Consider the following 19,820-nt stretch of genomic DNA (forward strand, 5'->3'; position numbering starts at 1 on the left):
TATTGTTCCAAATCTTTCCCACTCTATCATCTCCTTCTTAGAGGTGTTGCTGTTTGTTTTTAAGGTTAACCAAGATTCATAATCCCAAATTCTCACATCCATACATTTAAGTACAAAAATGGATTTTATACTGTAACATACTTTCATTCCTAAAGCAAAAGAAGCAAAACAGAGATCCTGATTGAAACTGGAACATTTGTGCATTAGGCAAGTCACACTTCCTTTTAAGACAAAACCAAGAAAGGCAAAGATATTACAAAATCAAAGACACTGGTCAGAATCTGAGGCATTAAGTAGGTGAGGACTGATTCTTAAAAGCACTGGGTCTGTCACTGCTGTTCCAGTTGCTTGACCGTATCTATCGAAAGAATCATCAACATTTGTGACTTTGTGAATACCCTCTTTTAAAATTAAATTTTATTATAGGAGTTTTAAGTTTGCAAAGGAAGTATTTAGCTTTATGAAAGTTTGAAAATTCTACTTGCTTATGCTATTAAATATCTTTTCCATATTATATTTGAAGAGTTAAAGATAAATATGGCTGGTATGTCTAATAGAACTAGGCAAAAATATGATCCATCCTTGTTAGAATTAAGTTGCCTTTAAAGTTAGCTTTTTATCATTAATTTGTTACTAAGATCCATAATGGGATTTTGTCTCAAAGAAAATTTAACAGTACTTATGAGTGGGACAATTTTTAAGAAAGCTATGAAAATGCCACTCACATAACAATGTTTGGGAGTTGTTTATTGTGTTCTGTACAATAACAGCTTCTTGTTTTATATACTGCACTTTTTGTCCAATCCAGTGACTTGGCTGATATTTTTCTTTGTGTTCTGAAATAACCACTGCAGTGCAATTCTTATGAAATGAAATGCCTGTTGAGTTATCAATCAACCATTTGGACTAAGTGGGGACAAATTTTAATTGCTTCTCATTATTTATGACATTAAAGAATCTGTAGGAATCTAGTTTTGTAAATAAAAGTATGTGGATTTATAAAATTTCTTATGGAAGAAATTCTTTGACGAACAGTGTATCTATATAAAGCCACCTTATTTTATAATGGAATATATTAGTTATTTAAATTTTGGGTGAATAGTGATATAGAGAAAATGACAAGTTTTCTGCCTACTGTAATGAAGTCTGTAGTCATGTTCTGAAGTTATGATCCTCTCCTCTCAGCATGTTTTACGCCTGCATTTTATGCAAGATGTGTTGTGCCCTACTTGTGGCAAGCCTGCACAGACCTGACTGATTTGCCAGACTGACAGCTGCTTACTTTCAGGAAACCGCACTCTGGTTCTTAGTGTGTGTCACGTCCTCCCTGCGTATCACTAATCCTTTGATTACTAAACTCCAACTCTGATAATCACAGCCCTTGACTCACAGAATAGTCTGGCTTGAAAAATAAATCCTTTAGGCAATTTAGTTCAATTCAATAAATAATAATAGGATGCCTACCATGAACAAGGCAAGTGCTGTGAGGTACAGAAAGCAAATAACCTATACTCCTTACTATGAAGCTGCTTAATATATAAGGAAAGATATGTACTCAAATCACCATATTCAAATCCCCTAACAATTAAAATGACCCATACTTTTATAAAAGATTCATAGTTTCCTTCTGATCTTTCTCAGCTCAGGCAGTTTTTCAGATTTCTAGACTTGTATGCTCAATTGCATGTTCAACATTTCCCAGATGTCTTAGAGGACCTCAGACTCAACATGCCCTGTATCAAACTCATAATGATCTGCCTTAAAATTGGTCTTCCTCCACGCATCCCTTACCTCAGTGAATGGCACAACCCAGAAGTACAAGCAAGAAGCCTGCTATTCATTCTAGGTGTCTTTACCTCCTTTGTCTTGCTTGGTCGACTTTTGCGGGCTCATCTCCCTCTGAGTCTGTGTTGGAACTTCTCAGGGACTTACCTATAGGCCTTCTTCTCTTCTTACTCTACAGTCTCTCTTCATGGAGCTTTCATGTACTCTAATGATTTTATTAATTCTTAGATGGTTTATATGTTGAAGACTCTCACTTTTTAAATCACACCCGGGCCAAGAGAAAATTATTAGTGAAATATTTTTAATTCCTTCAGGAAAAATATTCCTGTAGTTTTGATTCTCCCCCCACCATTTTTTAAAAAAAAATTTATTTATTTTATTTATTTTTATTTTTGGCTGCGTTGGGTCTTCGTTGCTGTGCGCGGGCTTTCTCTGGTTGTGGCGAGCGGGGGCTACTCTTCGTTGTGGTGCGCAGGCTTCTCATTGCGGTGGCTTCTCTTACTGCGGAACACCGGCTCTAGGCGCACGGGCTTCAGTAGTTGTGACTTGCAGTCCTCAGTGGTCGTGGCTTATGGGCTGTAGAGCGCAGGCTCAGTAGTTGTGGTGCATGGGCTTCACTGCTCCGCGGCATGTGGGATCTTACCAGGCCAGGGCTCGAACCTGTGTCCCCTGCATTGGCAGGCGGATTCTTAACCACTGTGCCACCAGGGAAGCCCACCCCCAACCATTTTTTAAATGGAATCCTCTCCCCATTTTATTTGCTTACTAGTCATTTGTTCAATAAACTTATTAAACACACATACTCCAAGCATTTGCTCCTCACAAAAATACCGTAAGGTGGGTATTTCTAGACTCTAGAGGTCAAGTGACTTCCCCAGAATCAGACAACCAGGCAGAATTTGAGCACAGGAGTCTTCTGACTATAAATTCTGAGCTCTTTCCAATAAACTGCACTGCAGACCTCTAAATCCCTTAGTACAAAGGAACTAAACCAGGTATTAAGAAGAAAGCAAAATATTTAAACAAATTCATTGTAAGGTGTGATTATATAATACTCCTTAAGAAATATACTTTTTTTGTTTGTTTGTTTGTTTGCGGTACGCGGGCCTCTCACTGTTGTGGCCTCTCCCGTTGCGGAGCACAGGCTCCGGACGCGCAGGCTCAGCGGCCATGGCTCACGGACCCAGCCGCTCCGCGGCATGTGGGATCTTCCTGGACCGGGGCACGAACCTGTGTCCCCTGCATCGGCAGGTGGACTCTCAACCACTGCGCCACCAGGGAAGCCCAAGAAATATACTTTTTAAAAGATGAAGTCTTTAGTTAATTTACTTAAGTCCATAATTAATTTGGTTTTTCCTCTCATCTTTCCACAAGGGATTTGAATTTGCTTATAGTAGGAATAAATGAATAAAATAGTAATAAAATACAGAAAACTGGAAGGGGGGATGGATGAGAGAGAATTGAGAGTCTAGACTGGGGAAAGATATGTTACCATGATTACTTAGACTGAGCCTCAAATTTGGCTCTACCCACCATGGAGTCAAAGCAAAAGGAGGGGGCAAACCAGTAATTCTCACTTTCTTAAGACTCTGCTCATATTTACCTTAGTGAGCACTTACATGATCATCTTATTTAAAAAAGCACCCCTACCCTATACACATACTCCCCATCCACCTTCCCTACTTTATTTTTTTTTCCATAGCATTTATAACCCACTGATGTACTTGTTTATTTATTTGTAGTCTCTCCCTACTACAATGCAAGATTAATGAGAGGAGAGATTTGGCCTGTTTCTGTTTGTTTCTTTGTGTCCCGGTGCCTACAGCACTGCCCAGGAAATAGTAGGAGCTCAATAAATGTTTTGAGTGAATGAATTAAAAGCTACCAAGAAAATAAGGAACAAACAAATAACAAATAATAACTGATAAATAATAATAAATAATGAATACAAATAATAAATACAGAAAACCATCCATAATACAATGACTGTTATCAGTTGTTAAAGCAATTGATATTCCATATGACACAAATGGATAAGGAAAATATCTTTAGTATATGGCCGGGTTGTTAGCACAACTGAAGTCTTAAATTAGTAGCCTAACATAGCGTACTCAAAGACTGATTTCCAAATACTTAGTCATTTAAACTCCAAAGGGAAAACACTATCATCCAGAAATGGCACAATCATTATACCATTTTTATGATATTACTGTTAAATAAACTTTACATACTGAATAATAAAGAAAGAAGTTTAGTATTTAATTTTTTCTTCATATATTTATTCTCAAGTGTTTTACACTGAGTATTTTTATTGATATCAAAAATGGTTATAACTAACTGGTTAATTCTCTATGAAGAAATCACTTCATTCTTGCCCGCCTTTAAATTTAAAAGCTTAAACCAAATGTGCTTCTACACTCCCATGAAACTCCTTAGTAGATAAAGTTGTCTGTGAAACCAGTAACCATTCAACATGTGGAGAAAGTATGCTAGGATGCTAGGAACAAGCAATTGGGATTTGTGTGCTGAATAAAAAATAGACATGAATATGGAATCCTTGGAGCAGCCATCTTGTTCTTATCAAAATTTGTTTTTAGTAGTTATCTGACCATCAGGTTAATTTTAGTTATAACTCAACAGAAAGAACTTCAAATATAACTCAATCCTTGCTTTTCACATGCATACAAATCATACATTTCCACATGTACATTGAATGTATGTATACAGTACTACCATGGAAGAAGACTAGAATTAATCTTTTCTAGCAGCATGAGACATTGTAAAGGGAGAGATCAAGTACCCTCACTATCCACAAATTAATCTACTCTGTGTAGCAAATTTTAGAAGTTGCTTTTTTTCTTTATTACTATAAGAAAATTAAGAATAAGCAAAAAACAAATTATGGGTGTCTCCATGGAAAACTGCATTGTTTATAATACTACTGTTTGGTCTTTATGGCTTTTGAGATATTTTACAAGTCTGTAAATTACAGATAACCAATAGCAATGCAAATAATTCATATCTATAGACAAGCAAACAAATTCTGTTCCAGTAGAGGTTCAATTGTCTTTCCTCCCTGCCTATGGAAAAAGCCAGTCTCGTGGCCATTTGTAAATTCATTTCAACATACCTTTTCTCCACATACATTTCTGACTAATTTCTCCTTTGAAGCAGTTGTAACATTTGCCTGGTTCCCTCTTTAATGACGAGTTAAATAAACTCCTTAACATGTGTTCATTTTATATTTAATGAGCACTATAATTTTACCTCTTTTTGAAAATTATCCTTTAACATTGTGCCATTATTGAAATGGCTGATCTGAATTTAAATCTATGTTAGCTTTGGGTTTCATTTACTGTCTTTCCTATGTTTAGTTCAAGAAAAATTAAAAACAAAATTGCAAGTTTTTACCAATTACATAAATTAATGCCAGTTAGTATTCCAAGATTCTGTTTGTCAGCCTTTCACCTTCTTGATATTGTGGTGGTTTTTAAACACATCACATCAAGGAACACAATCCTTGCCTAAATTCTTACAAATGTTTTACAGGGACCTTTAGCTCAATGCACAAACTAACACCACTCGTTTCTTTTCTGTTGATTCTGACAATAGAGTATGTTCCTGTTACACACAAAGTCCTCTCTCTCTTCAAAACTAAATTTTGTTATGAAAGTTTCCCCTGGGAAACCACATTGCTTCAGCAAAAACATCAATTGAGTTTTTACCAGCAGTGTCATTTTAGATTGAAATTTTTATAGACTCTGTACTACCTCAGAGATGCCAAAATAAATGTCTGAAGCATTTGCCTTATGCAATCTCTGCTCTCATAGAGATGATGTTTTAGTGTTAGCCTGTGAAGGAGAGAGTGGGAAGTGGCAGAGAATAAACATGTTAGCAAACAAATAAATAAAATACTTTCAAATAGTGTGAGAGCTATGAGGAAAATAAAAGAGTAATGGAAGAGAGGAAGAGGGTGTAGACTGGAGGTTCTTTCTATATATTAGAGCTGAGCTGAGATCTCAGAAAGGCTATAGTTAAGCTGATGATATGAAGATCTGCCAAGGGAAGATTTGGGGAAAAGAGTCTAGGCAGAGGCCTTGAGACAGAATTGAGCTTCCTGGGCTAGTGCAGTGATCTTGATTGTGGTCCACAATAAGATATTTTGTTTCTTGGCCCAGTACATATAAATTTCCACGAAATGACATTCGTACCATGTGTGATGCATTCTAACAATTTCTGTCCTATCCTATCCTGTTCACAATCCACTAAATTGATTTCATGGACCAACACTAGCTTGGTTGTTAAGAACTCAGGCTTCAAGCATGGGTTTGAATCTTAACTCAGCAACTTACTAGCTGTGATACTTTCAATATGTTACTTAACATCCCTGTGCTGCAGTTTTTACACCTTTAGAGTGAGGGGCAACAGCAGTCTCTACCCATGAGGGTTGAAACCAGATTTCCCTCCAGAAAGACTGAATCAATTTTACTTCTAACTTTAGTGTATTCTTATTTCATACACTGTTTCTTTAAACCCACACCATTCATCTTTTTAATCTTTATCAACTTGATAGATGAAATATTATTCCTAATAGTTTTAATTTGAATTTCTTTTATTTCTAGTGAGGCTGGACATATTTTCCTCCTCATTGGATACTAAATGTAGTTGCAGGTTTTATTTCCTACAAAATGTACAAAAATAATATGTTAAATATAAAGTTTTACTAGGTATTGTATTTATAACTTGTTTGTTATTTTTTAATTAAATGCAAAGTTATAACATTTATTTACACATATCTTCCACTAAACTACATATAACCAATAAAGGAAAAAAACTTTTGGGGAGAGGGATACAAATCAATGAGAACATCAGCTAGTTTTTGAATAAGTCTTTGAAATGATTATAAATGGAGAAATACTAAAATTTGTATTCATTTTCATTTTAACCAATAGAATTCAATATTTTAAATCATAGTTACAAACGTAGACAGATGGAACCATCTTCAGGCATACCTACCAAAAATATTAAAAGAGTTGCCTATTGTAGTAGAAGAGAATGGTTCTGCAATGAAAATATAAATTAATTAAAATTTAATGATGTGCATGAACTAATGATAGATAATAATAGGCCATGAAGTGAAGAATATGATTAATTCAAGCTGCAAATTAAAAATTTCTACATTTTGTACTTTCTCTAAAATCTACTTTTTTTTTTTTAAAGAAATGAAGTTTCTGGTGACATTACTGAGTACCTTGTATGCTGGCTGCTACCACAGGTGGAATCGCTTGTTTATTTAAAGTAGCCAAAACCAAACATTTTTCCTTAAAAATGACTTTCCTTCTCAATTCTCAATTTGTGACAGTGACAATAGCTTCTGTTATATTTTATTACCTCTGAAAACCATGGAATAAGGAATTCTGAATTCAATCAAACTGATGAAATTTGCCAGCCATGGGAAATCAAACTTAAATTCCCTGCCTCTGTAGATGGTCTGCATACATCCCAGTAAAATTTTGATCAAGAGGATAAAAGACAAATTAATTGGATTAATTGGAAGAGGGGATAAAAAAAATTTCACAGATGTTAGAAAAAATTATATCAAATGGAATATAGTAAAAACCACAAATGGAAATTTAATTTTCTTAATACTGTTTAAAAAAAAATTAGGTATTAAGTATTAAGAGATATTAGATATTAAGTATTAATATTGTTTAGATATTAAGTATTAATAATTAGTTTATTCTTTATTTCCCGTAAAGTTCAAAATATTTGCACCATGCTTTCTGTTTGATCAGAAATCTGATAAGATCAAGTTGTTGCTATAAGAAAACAGCAACGACAAATAAAGCCAACCATTTCCTCTTCCTTAGCCAAGATAAGGCACAGCTGACAATGATGTTAAATGGAAAAAAAAAACCCAAAACACTGGATACGGGAAAAATTAGATCAGCAGATAGAAAGTAACTTCTGCATTAAGTTAATTAGAAATTCAGTTTCTCTGCTCGGATGAAACTACTCTTTGATTATCTTATTAATTGCCTTACACACACGCACATGCACACGAACACAGCACACACTTAATGAACCAAAACATGACTAGTGGAGACTCTTAAGGGTTTTTGAAGATATGTGGCTGTTACTGCAAGACAAGACTCCAGAGAAGACAACGATGGGAGCCAAAGCTAGTGTGGCTGGGGCTTAAAGAAGGCCTGGGAAAGATACAGTTTCTACTTAGGTCTCTTAGGGCAAGGTTAATGTCATGGTACTACTTTAAGTTTTACCCTTTAACCTTGCTTTACCACTTCTCTTGAATAGTAAATTGAAAATAACTTGTACAGAGGAGGGTGGGTATTTTTCTCATCAAGGGTCAGTGATCCACAACAGAAAAAAAAAAATCAACTGGCGATCTATACAAAAAGCAACATATTAATAATTTAGGTTGGTGGGTTAATTTTTTTTAAAGAAATATGAAACACATCTGATTTTTAGATTAGTAAATCTTAATATTTTGTCAATAAATAATATTTATTCTATAAATCTGAAGATTACATGTACTAAAAATACAGTTCTATGATGTGGTTAGTTAAGAAGAAGAAGAAAAAGGGAACCAGGAAAAAAAAGATGGAAGAGAAGATCAGGGCAAAATAGGGAGCTAGGGGCTTTCCTGGTGGCGCAGTGGTTGAGAGTCTGCCTGCCGGTGCAGGGGACGCGGGTTTGTGCCCCAGTCCGGGAGGATCCCACATGCCGCGGAGCGACTGGGCCCGTGAGCCATGGCCACTGAGCCTGCGCGTCCGGAGCCTGTGCTCCGCAGCGGGAGGGGCCGCAGCGGTGAGAGGCCCGCGTACCGCAAAAAAAAAAAAAAAAAAAAAAAATAGGGAGCTAATATTCACTGAGGACCTACTGTATGCTAGGCATTTCATACACAAAATGTTACTGAATCCTCATAAGAACTTTAAGTGGATAGCATTATACCCATTACAATGAGGAAACTGTGTTTCTGAGGGATTAAGTTATTAGGATGACAAGGCTCAAACTTAGAACTGTCATTACCCAAAACCTTTTTCATTGCTCCATAATGCTCAGCTTCTACAGAAGAAGGAGGCAGTGGGGTGGAGAAGACGTATAGAAAAAAAGAGAAAGTGGCTGAGATGGGAGGTGGGGAAGAATAACAGACAATGGGAGAATGAGACACAGTAGGGAGAGATGAAAAAACGATGGGTAGTAGGACAGAGGAGCAGAAAAAGAATATGAGAGTATATGGCCGTTAGCATAACTGATGCCATCCTGGGCCCATACAGTTCCTCTTGTCCTTCTGCTTATCCCACCCAGAACAGTACTGTGAGGTAAATCACATCTCTGTTGTCAAGGGCTTTGTAGCTAATAGATATTGTTTAATAATCATTGGGACCAGGTTGGCCTCCTTGCTCTATAATCCTCAAACAGTGATGAAAACCTTTGCTGACTTATTCCCTGTGTCCACAACAGGGGTCCCCAACTCCCGGTCCTAGGCCTGTTAGGAACCGGGCCGCAGAGCAGGAGATGAGCTGTGGGTGAGCGAGTGAAGCTTCATCTGCCGCTCCCCATGGCTCCCCATGGTTCCCCTTGGCCCCCCATCGCTCCCCATCCCTCCCCATCGCTCCCCATCCCTCCCCATCGCTCCCCATCGCTCCCCATCCCTCCCCATCGCTCCCCATCCCTCCCCATCGCTCCCCATCCCTCCCCAACGCTCCCCATCGCTCCCCATCCCTCCCCATCGCTCCCCATCCCTCCCCATCACTCCCCATCCCTCCCCATCGCCCCCCATCGCTCCCCATCGCTCCGCATCCCTCCCCATCGCTGGCATTACCGCCTGAACCATCCCCCAACCTCCGTGGAAAAACCGTCTTCCTCGAAACAGGTCCCTGGTGCCAAAATGGTTGGGGACTGCTGGTCCACAAGACTAGTTACCCATTCATAAATATTGACTTAGGAATGCATTTCCTGTTTCCAAGCAGGTATACATACCCCTATACCATATTATGTTAACTATAAAATTGTCTCAGTGGCCCCTTGGCAGTGTGGAGTGCAGCTGCAAACGCTTACAGATCATCTGCCTGATCCCACCCTGTGAGCAAGTTATCCTGTAATATACTGATCCATTGATTATATGGAGCTGCCTGCCTTGTTTTTCAGTCTCAAGATAACTTCTCAGTTTGGTGGGCACTTTTTGTTCCCTCTGTTCTCCAACAAAGAGGGAAAGCAAAATAGAGAAAGTTGCATATAAGGAGTTGCTGGAAGAAGAGATGCAAGAAAAGATCTGTAGGGAGACTACCTGTTTGGAATGTAGGTGTCAAAAAAATAAACAATTATTACCTATCCATTGGAATATCTATCAACACAGTAATTATTCTTGACAACTCAAACCACTATAATCCTAATACATTTTGAGCAGCGTTTCTCAACGTCAGCACTACTGACATTTTGGGTCAGGCAATGCTTTGCTGTAGGCGACTGTTCTGCACATTATAGGATGTTTAGCAGTAACCCTGGACTATTCCTATTAGATGCTGACGGTACTGTACCCCCTTAGTCTTAACATTCAAAAATGTCTCCAGACATTGCCAAATGTCCGCCATGAGCAAAACTGCCCCCAGTTAAGAACCACTGATTTAGAAGTTCCGTTCTTGAAATAATGATAAAAAATGGACAAAAGATATCTACCATATACAAAATTATTCCCTGAGTTAGTGACTAGATGCCCATTGGAAAAAAATTAGATTTAAGTTTAGGGCTGAGTTCATCTAAACTCAAAGCACTTGCTACAGTATTGCTTGCAAACTGCTTTTAAAAGATGTGAAAGGAAGTGGGTATAAACAGATATCTATTTTTGAACTACACAATCTAAGGGGGAGCAGCAGATTTATCAGACTGTTCTCCCATCATAGGTGAGGGCTCTTTGCATTTCTGAAACAAAAACAAAGCCGGCTTTGGAGTTTGGAGACCTGGGTTCTGGTGTGCTCTAGTACTGGTTAATTGTAAGCCCTAGGGCAAATCACTTGGCCTGGAGAAGCAAGGCTTGTTGGCTTCTTACACTTTACCAAGAGTTCTAATATACCCTTCTAGGGAAATAGTAAAATAACTTCCTTATGTATATATATCTAATACTGATACTATGTCGAAGGGCAAGTTTGTTGAATACTGTGGATTGGTTTGCTTATTATTCTCTTGCCACTCAAAGTGTGGTCCTTGGGCATAGCATCAGCATCACTTTAGGAGCTTGTTAGAGATGCAAAATCTTGGGCCTCACCCCGGAACAACAAAATCACAACCTGCATTTAACAAGAGATAATTTGTCTACACATTAAAACTGAGGAGCACTGTTCTATTCCACCTTCCTCCTAGGGTGGCTTTCTAACTGCAGAGTCTGGAAAACTTAAAAGTAACATTTCTCAGATATCTTTTCACTTAGGTTCTAGTTGAAAATTAGGTCCAAAAGCTAACCCTTACACACTTATTATATGCTAAGTACTGCTCTAACACTTTACATATATTACATACATACATATAACAGTTCTATGGTGTTGATACAACTATTATTCCCTTTATACAGATGAAGAAACTGAAGGCCAAAGAGGTTAATTAACTTGCCCAAAGTTACAGTTAGTAAGTGGCAGAGTTAGGATTCAAACCTAGGTATTCTGGATCTAGAATATGTACTGCTAATCATATCTTTGATGATAGATCAAAAAGGAGGTATAAGGCTTCCCTCTGGTATCTTTTTTTTTTTTTTTTTACAGATGATCTCATGGAACATTCTTTGATAAATGCCATTATACAGGTTCCTTCATTTATTTACTTAAATATCTATAAGCCAGCATTTATCTGAAAGTTCCAGCATTGCAAAAGGGAAGAAATAGAAATGAAGCATTACCATCTGAAAGGAAGCAAAATCAACCTTATCTATAGAGTGGATGATTATATACCTAGAAGATGCAAAAGAATCAAGTCTAAGAGATACTAGTATATATTAGTATTAGAATTAACAAAAGAATTCAGAAAGGTAGCTAGTTTAAAACGAACTAAATAAAAACCAATAGCTAGAAACCAGCAGCAAAAACATGATGTGGAAAAAGAAATCCCTGTCACAATGCCAACAGAAACGTAAAAGCTTGATATAGACTTCAGTATTTATAACTACTATAAAGGATTGCAAAGCCAGGGAGAAAGTGGATTATTCAATGATTAGGAAAAGCAAAAAAGATCAGCTCCATACCTCACACAATACATAAAGTCATTCTAAAGAGATTAAATATATAGAGTAAAAAAAAAAAACTATAAACACACATAAGAAAATATTGGTGGATAGTTTAAGTGTAGGATTAGAAAGAATTTTCTAAACAAATATAATAGATATATGTATGTATGTGTGGGGTGTGTGTGTGTGCATGTATAAGGGTGTGAGATGTGTGTGTATGAAACTAACAAAAAAATTCCTTTGGCTAATAAAAATTTAAAGCATTTCTAAGCCAAAAACATCATAAACAAAATTATAAAGTAAACAGCAAGCAGGGAAAATAATTATAATCAATGTGAAATATGAGTTTAATATCTTATAATAATGCCAAAAGAAAAAATGGTCAAAGAACACAATTAAAAAGAAATACAAATGCTCAATAAATATACGAATGGTTTAGTAAACCTCTCCAGCAGTATCTTACGACAATAAGATAATTTTTGCCTATTAAGTTGGCAAAGATTAATCTATAAATTATACTGTTTGTTGCTGGAATGGATGGTTTCCAACTGGCACTCTTACATACTAATGCCAGAAGAGCACAATGGTGCAACCTTTTCTAAATGCAATTTTTTAGGATGTTTCAAGAGGATTCAAAGAGTTTGACTTATTGACCTAGTTCTTCCAGTTCTAGGAATTTATTCCAAGGTGGAACTGTGAGAAAAAGGTAGATCTTTATAAGCAAAGATTTTCATTACAGCATTATCTATAAAAGAAGGTTTGAAGCAACTTAAATATGTAGTATTAGGGGAATGATTATTAGGCAGCCCTAAAAATAATTTTTACAAAGAATTTTTGATAACATGGGAAAATGACACAGCATGCTAAGTAGATAAAAACAAGATACCAAATCCAAATATTACATTAAAACATGTTAAAAAATATGTGTGTATATATGCATATACACATACAGAGAGATATATGAATGTAGTAACATCAAATGTTTCATATTTTATAGCACAATATTACTCAGTGAGATATCAAATGCTTTTGTTTTCTTCTTTAGATTGTTTTTTTTTTTTTTTTTTTTGCGGTACACGGGCCTCTCACTGTTGTGGCCTCTCCCATTGCGGAGCACAGGCTCTGGACGCGCAGGCTTAGCGGCCACGGCTCACAGGCCTAGCCGCTCCGCGGCATGTGGGATCTTCCCGGACTGGGGCACAAACCCGTGTCCCCTGCACCGGCAGGCGTACTCTTAACCACTGCACCACCAGGGAAGCCCCCTAGATTGTTTTATAGTTCTACATTTTCCGAAGTACACATTACTTTTATAATCATAAAGAAAGACCTTAAAGCTAAAAATAATGATTCTAAAGTCAATCCAAGCACGGTGGGACCTTTCTATCCCACCTAAGGCAGGGCCATCTTAGGTTATTCAGGTTGTAAAATGCCACATACATACATAAATGTAATAAAAGGACTGGAGATATTTAACCTTCCAGGTATGCAGCAGGGCAGAGACTCTCTTACCTAAAGGGACCCGGCATTCACAGTCATGAACATACTTGGATCATCTCTCATGCACACAATTACCAACACACATGTAGGACAGCTGTGCCCTGTCCCTTCAGTTCCTTGGGCGTTTTGCCTCTCTCCCTGGCTTATCTTTCTTAGAGGCCAAACTCCTACTTCAGACTTGACAGTTCCTTCATCTAGGGAACCTGGTCCAGTCTTTCAAGTCCTCCTTTCCTAGGATAGAGGCTGCCTTGTCAATCATGTACCTGGAAAGATTTAGGCCAGAAATACAGAGGAACCTTAGTTTTCTCTCAGATGGAGTAGTACTTAAGGATAAATATTAAAAAAAAAAAAAGATGCTTATCTTAGTTATTAAGAAAACACCTATATAAATACTGGTATTTTGGTATTACAGGAAATAAATACCATTTTGATCTGGTATCATAATAACAATGAGCCAAAGATATGTTTTGTAAAGTCAAAGCTGATGCAAGAGGCTTCCAGGTAGAGGGAAGGGCATGAGTCTTTCAGACAGGAATAGAAAGAAAAATCAGTGAAGGTAAGGATATATGTAGAGGAGACTTTAGGCTGGGGAATAGCCAAAGGAAGAAAGCTCCTTCATCAAATGATCAGGTAAGGGCAAACTGTGAAGGAACTAGAAATAGAAAGGAATTTAATACAGCAAATTAGGGGCTGACAAAAATCTTTGAAAGAGCTGGAGGAGCAAAAGTCAGGTGCCTTCTGGAGCTGTTGCATTCAAGAGCACACCACCTGTAACCCTGATCCAGATATAAAGGAGCCTCTGCTATTACTGCTGCCGCTGCCACTACTACCAATTCTCTCTTAACATCTGCGACGCTACTCAGATTCTGGAACATTAAGTGAGTGTGCTAAGCAGAAAGGACAGCAGAGATGGCCTCTGTCTCATTTCCAGCTAATTAGTTTTGGTTCTGTTTCTGTTTATATCACTGTTTCTATGGAAAAGCTCACTTTAAGTTCTAAGCAACAAGTTTACAAACCAAGTTTTCAAAAATACTCTGTAATTTGGAGTCCATGTGTCCTTAAAACAACAAAACAAACACACACCATCTGCCTAAAGAAAAACAAAATAAAACAAATCCTTAGACTATGTTTTATAGTTGTTAATTTCATTTACCTCTCCCTCAAATATCTTTATATCTCTACCATCATTGCAAGGCAGTGCATACAAATTTTAAATTTCATTTTCAGGACTTGAAAAAAAGGTACACTTATTACCAAGAAATGACTTATCACAAAAGCTTGCTTTTTACACCAATGAGTTGGGTTGTATCAATTTTTTGTTTATTTTTGACTTCTTTATAAGAAGTTCTTCTTTGGTGCTGATATAGGAGGAAATGCATATCTCAGGAGTAATTTTCAAGTATTGTGTATGTGGACTTAGAGTACATAAATAAATCATGTGATAAAAATAAATGATAACATTTTCAAAGGAGTACAGGAAAATAAATTTACATGACATGCAATGAAAGAAGCAGGTATGCAAAGTATATCTGTTTTCTAGGCTATATGTTTCATTCTTTTTTCATTTCATCCCTTGTCGTTGTACCATAAGCAATTTTATTAAGACCAGAGCTACTGATGATGAAAAATCCACAGAAGCTTAAATGAAGTATTTTACATGCTCCCTTAAAACCACTTGAAAATTACTTTGGGTCCTTTAGCTCAAATACATCCACCCCCCGCTCCCCGCCAGGGAGTTCCTGTTGCTGTTTTCTTCACTTTTCCAGTTGAACAACTAAAGTAAGAGGAAACAGTCATTTAGCTACTGAGTCACGGTACAGTTAATGGGGGAAAACTACCAGGAAAGCAGTCAGGAAGATCTCCTAGCTACCAATTATTTGCTTCAGTCACCATCTCTTACATTGTCAAAAGAATGAAAAATTACACTTCCACATGGTGAGCAAACCTAATGCTAAGGCATATTTTGTACATGCCACACAATTATTTCTGTTTTCTAAACAATGCTGAGACACTAAAACTTATACTTTATCTATTAATGCATTTACTGATGATGTTGGAGTTTGTGAAATGTGACAAAAAGAACAGATGCAGAAGGATAATGAGAGGAGACAGGTATCAACTGATCTCAATAGTATACACTGTAATAAAGGCAAATAATCATTTTAATTCTTGGTCTTTACTGTGATTCTGAAGGCTAGCTTATCTTGGGTATTTTTGAAGGTCTAATTACTGTATTTGCTGGTGAAAATTCATCCCACATATAATTCAATTTCTTTTATTAAACTTCTTGCCTAATCTTGAAGATAAACTGATGTGTTATAATGCCTATTATCACATACTTAACTTAGTGAAAGCAAATTCTGAGAGTTTCAAAAACTACCCAACTTCTCTTTTCCCTTATTATGGCTGGACTCATACTTTTTTCCCCTTTGGTACCAACTGAAAGCAATTTTCTTGCTTTTTCAGTTTTTTTTCTTTCTGCCTTAGGCATTATTTTTTTAACTTAATTATTACTCAGCTTTTTCAGTTTTTAAATGAAGTTTAGATCCCCTTTGGGTTCATGTGAAAAACTTGCTCTCGGAGAGCCCCTGTCAAGACACCTATTGTAATACTCGGTCCTACACGTCTTCAGATACTGATTGCATGTCTAGAGAAATACACCCACACCTTACAAGAGGCGCTAGGTGTGAGTTCAGAAATGACAAGATGGAAGTCGGGAGGGGAGCCACTGGCCCCTAAAACACAGCACCGGGGTATGAACTCGAAGTTGAAGAATGTTTACATGTAAGGCTTTTAGATAAGTGACCGTTATGGAGGGCACTTCCACAGACCCCCGGGCTCCGGCCTGAGAAGCCTCTGCCCGACGGGTGGGTAAGGGCGGCGCTGACCCCGCCAGGCACGCGACTCCTGGCCGGCACTTGACAGCGCACACGCGACCCCGCGGCCCGGCCCCGAGGGCTCCGTCCAAACGCTCTCCGGGGCCGCTTCCCAGAACGTCGCGGCGACCAGCGCCCCACGCCGAGCACAGCCCGGGCGCCGCCCGCCCTCCGGGCCACTTCCCTCTGCCGCCGCGTGGGGCTTGGGAAACCGGCCAGACCGCGCCGCCCCTCCTGGCTCACCTGCTCTTGCTCCTCCTGCGGCCGCCAGTCGCGCCGCCGCGGGCTCGCCCCGGGCTCCGGCTCGGTCCCCGCCGCCGCCCGCTCCGCCAGCGCGTCCCCGTCCTCGTCGCGCTCTCCGCCGCCGCCGCCGCCGCCAAGCAGCTCCCCGGCCGAGCACATCCCGCCGCCAACTCCCGCCGCCCGGGACGGCCGCCGGAGCGGCCAAGCCACGAAGCCGGAGGCAGCGATCGCCGCCCGAGGGCCGCCCTGGGGTCGGCCACACTCGCCGCTGACAGGAGCCTACGGAGCGCGCCCCGGCGGCCTGGTCACCGCAAGTACCAGCCCGACCCGGCCTCTCCTGTCACCGGCTCGCCCCGCCCTCGGCCGCCGGGGCGGAGCCCACCCGGGGAAGGGAGGGGCCAGGGCAGAGGCGGGGCCAACGGGGCGCGCGCGCGTGTGTGTGTGTGTGTGTTCGCGCGCACACGCGTTTGTGAGAGAATATGAGTGTGTGACTATGTACATTACAGACTGTGTGTGAGAGAGATTGTGAGAGAGAGGCTCTGTGTGTGTGTGTGTGTGTGTGAGAGAGAGACTAAGAGAGTGTGTGTATGAGAGACTACGTACGTAAAGACTGTGAGAGATTGTGTATAAGAAATTGTATGTGCATGAGACTGTGTGTGTGAGAGCTCGTGTGTGTGAGAGCTCGTGTGTGTGAGAGCCTGATAGGCACTGTGTTGAGAGAGACTGTGAAAGACGCGGTGTATGCGTTTGTGAGGGAGAGAGGAGAGCGTGTGTTGGTAGGTGTGTGAGAGAGGGAAACACACGCAGACAGAGCTCCACACTCCAGCGGGGCCCCTCTGTGCTTGCCTGGCACTGGCAGTGTGCCTGGGTGTGATGCCGACTGCCTGTCCTGAGTAGCTGTCCATCCTTTACAAGTAATACACATTCTCCGTCTATTTTGTTCCTTTTGCCTCCTCTCTGTGTCTCTCTGAAGGTCTGAAGGTCTCTCTCTGTTGAGTGCTTCCCTGGTGTGTGTTGGTTGTTGGAGCCTTGGGAGCATTTGGTGGTGTATCTGCCTTTGTGTATATTTCTATAAATGGGTAAGAATATGTCACTCAGTGTGTGGTAAGGGAGACATCTAGTTTATAATTCTTTTTCATGCTACCTGTGGTATCGCAATTTATAATAAGAAATATATATATATATATATATATATATATATATATATATAGCCTTTGTCCCCATTCCTGGCGCAGAGCTCCTAAAACCTTGGAGTTTCCTAAGTGGTGAAAGGGATAAAGATGTCTTTTGTTATGTTAATGAGGCAACTTTTTGATAGCCCCTAGGTAACTTAAGGGTGGGGCCTGGTTGTCAGAAGAACCAGCCTTGTGATTAGAGGATTGGAACTTTCAGTCCCCCCTCTGATCTCCTGGGAGGGGAGCGGGGCTGGAGGTTGAATTGACCACCAATGGTCAGTAGTTTAGTCAATCATGCCTTTGTAATGAAGACTCCATAGAAACCCAAAGGATAGGGCTTTAGAGAACTTCCAGGTTGGTGAACACGTGGAGATGGGGGGAGAGTGGCAGCTTAGAAAGGGCATGGAAGCTCTGCGCCCCTTACTGCATACCTCGCCCTATGTACCTTTTCATCTGACTGTGCCCCTGTATTCTTTGTAATATCCTTTATAATAAACTCCTAAAAGTAAGTAAACGTTTCTCTGAGTTCTGTGAGCATCTCTAAGCAAATTAGTGGAACCCATAGAGGGGATCGTGGGAACCTTCAATATATAGGTGGCTGGTAGAAGCACAGGTAACAGCCTGGAGTTGCAATTGGCAGCTGACGTGTGTGTGGTGGGTGGAGTTGGAGCGAGGGGGAGGTGGGGGGGAGGGGCAGCCTTGCGGAACTGAGTCCTTGGCCTGTAAGATCTGTGAACTTATCCCCAGATAGGTAGTGCCAGAACTGAGTTAACTGCTTAGTGGTGTTGAAAAACACACATCAGACTACCCTACCCATTTTGTTAAAGGGAAGTTGAGGGCACTTAAATAATGTATCAAATTTTGTACATCTCTTATCTGTATTTTGAAAAGATAATAGACTATTGTATAGGTAAAATATCAGGCTATCTTTCAATGCAAAGTAAATACGCCTAGATATGGAGAAGACTGAATTATTTGAGATGTTCTATTAAAATGTCTCTAGGCCCAGAGGGAATTAAAATAGGTGGGAATGTAAAGACTTATTTTAAAGACCTGTTTCCTGGTTTTGGTAATCAGGATTGTAGAAGCTAGAAAATATGCCTTTGGCTATCACAAATTAGAAAGAAAATGAATTTAGTTTATTTCCTTTCTTAAAAGCCTTTAAAACCCCAGAGGAAAGTATTTAATATTATATATATATATAATCAGAAACAAATGTCACCATGGGAACCCAAAAGCATTCCCTGTTGGACCTCATTGCTTTCCTCTAATGACATTTTCATTCCTGAAATTTTGCTTTGGCTCTTAGTAGTGTTTCTTATAAAAAATGACCTTATATATATATTTAAAACAAAACTTTAGGATTATGTATGTGGCACAGAGAATATCCGCTTTTTACTGCCAACCCTGTGGAGCTTAAGGCACATTTTGAAGTTCACCCTCTTTTGGCTTGTAGCTGTTAACTTGGTAAATCGAGTGGCTATGCACTCTTCAATCAGGTTACAGGGTGAACAGAAACTCCTTCCATACTTGAGGACTCAGAAGGCATAGAATTTATATACCTGGCCAGGAAAAAAAGAATAATACAGAATTTAGCTTTGTTCAACTTAGGGGACAAGTCTTACTTAAGTGCTTTAGAACATACTGTCTGGCCTTTTGGAAAGTCAGGCTTCTCGATTCTTTGAGAAGTGTATTCATTCATTCAGTTATTTAGCAGATATTTATTGAACACCTCTAGGCATTAGGCCCAGGTCTAGGTCCCTCCTCTCATGTAGCTTCCGTTTAATTTTCTTTTGAGTTCTATTCTGCTTTCCCTGGCAAAAGCCAAGAACTTTCACCAAAAGGTGGCCAGAATCCTCTGATTCCTGCCTAGGACTGATGTCAGAACCTCTTCACTTTCTTATTTTATTTAGTGCTTGGGTTTCCTCTTTGAACTGTTATTCATTTGTTTATAGAGACTTTAGTCTTTCCTGAAGATTTAGAGAATCACCTCTTATAAAAAACTCAGTA

General features: G+C 39.3%; 1 protein-coding gene across 2 annotated transcripts in view; it reads right to left on the bottom strand.

Annotated features, from left to right (window-relative positions):
- The window catches only part of FAM241A (family with sequence similarity 241 member A), a 41,435-nt gene extending 24,467 nt beyond the window's left edge, over window positions 1-16,968 (bottom strand). For both annotated transcript variants that reach the window (XM_022596296.3, XM_022596297.3), the window contains exon 1: window positions 16,636-16,968. In XM_022596296.3, coding sequence (XP_022452004.1) covers window positions 16,636-16,794 — 159 coding nt within the window. In that variant the 5' untranslated portion in view covers window positions 16,795-16,968. The remainder of the gene's footprint in view (window positions 1-16,635) is intronic.
- Window positions 16,969-19,820: the final 2,852 nt, after the last annotated feature.

The sequence above is a fragment of the Delphinapterus leucas genome, chromosome 5 (genome assembly GCF_059928025.1).
Source record: "Delphinapterus leucas isolate spDelLeu-1000000601 "Yukka" chromosome 5, BTC_Dleu_Yukka2, whole genome shotgun sequence".
NCBI lineage: Eukaryota > Metazoa > Chordata > Mammalia > Artiodactyla > Monodontidae > Delphinapterus > Delphinapterus leucas.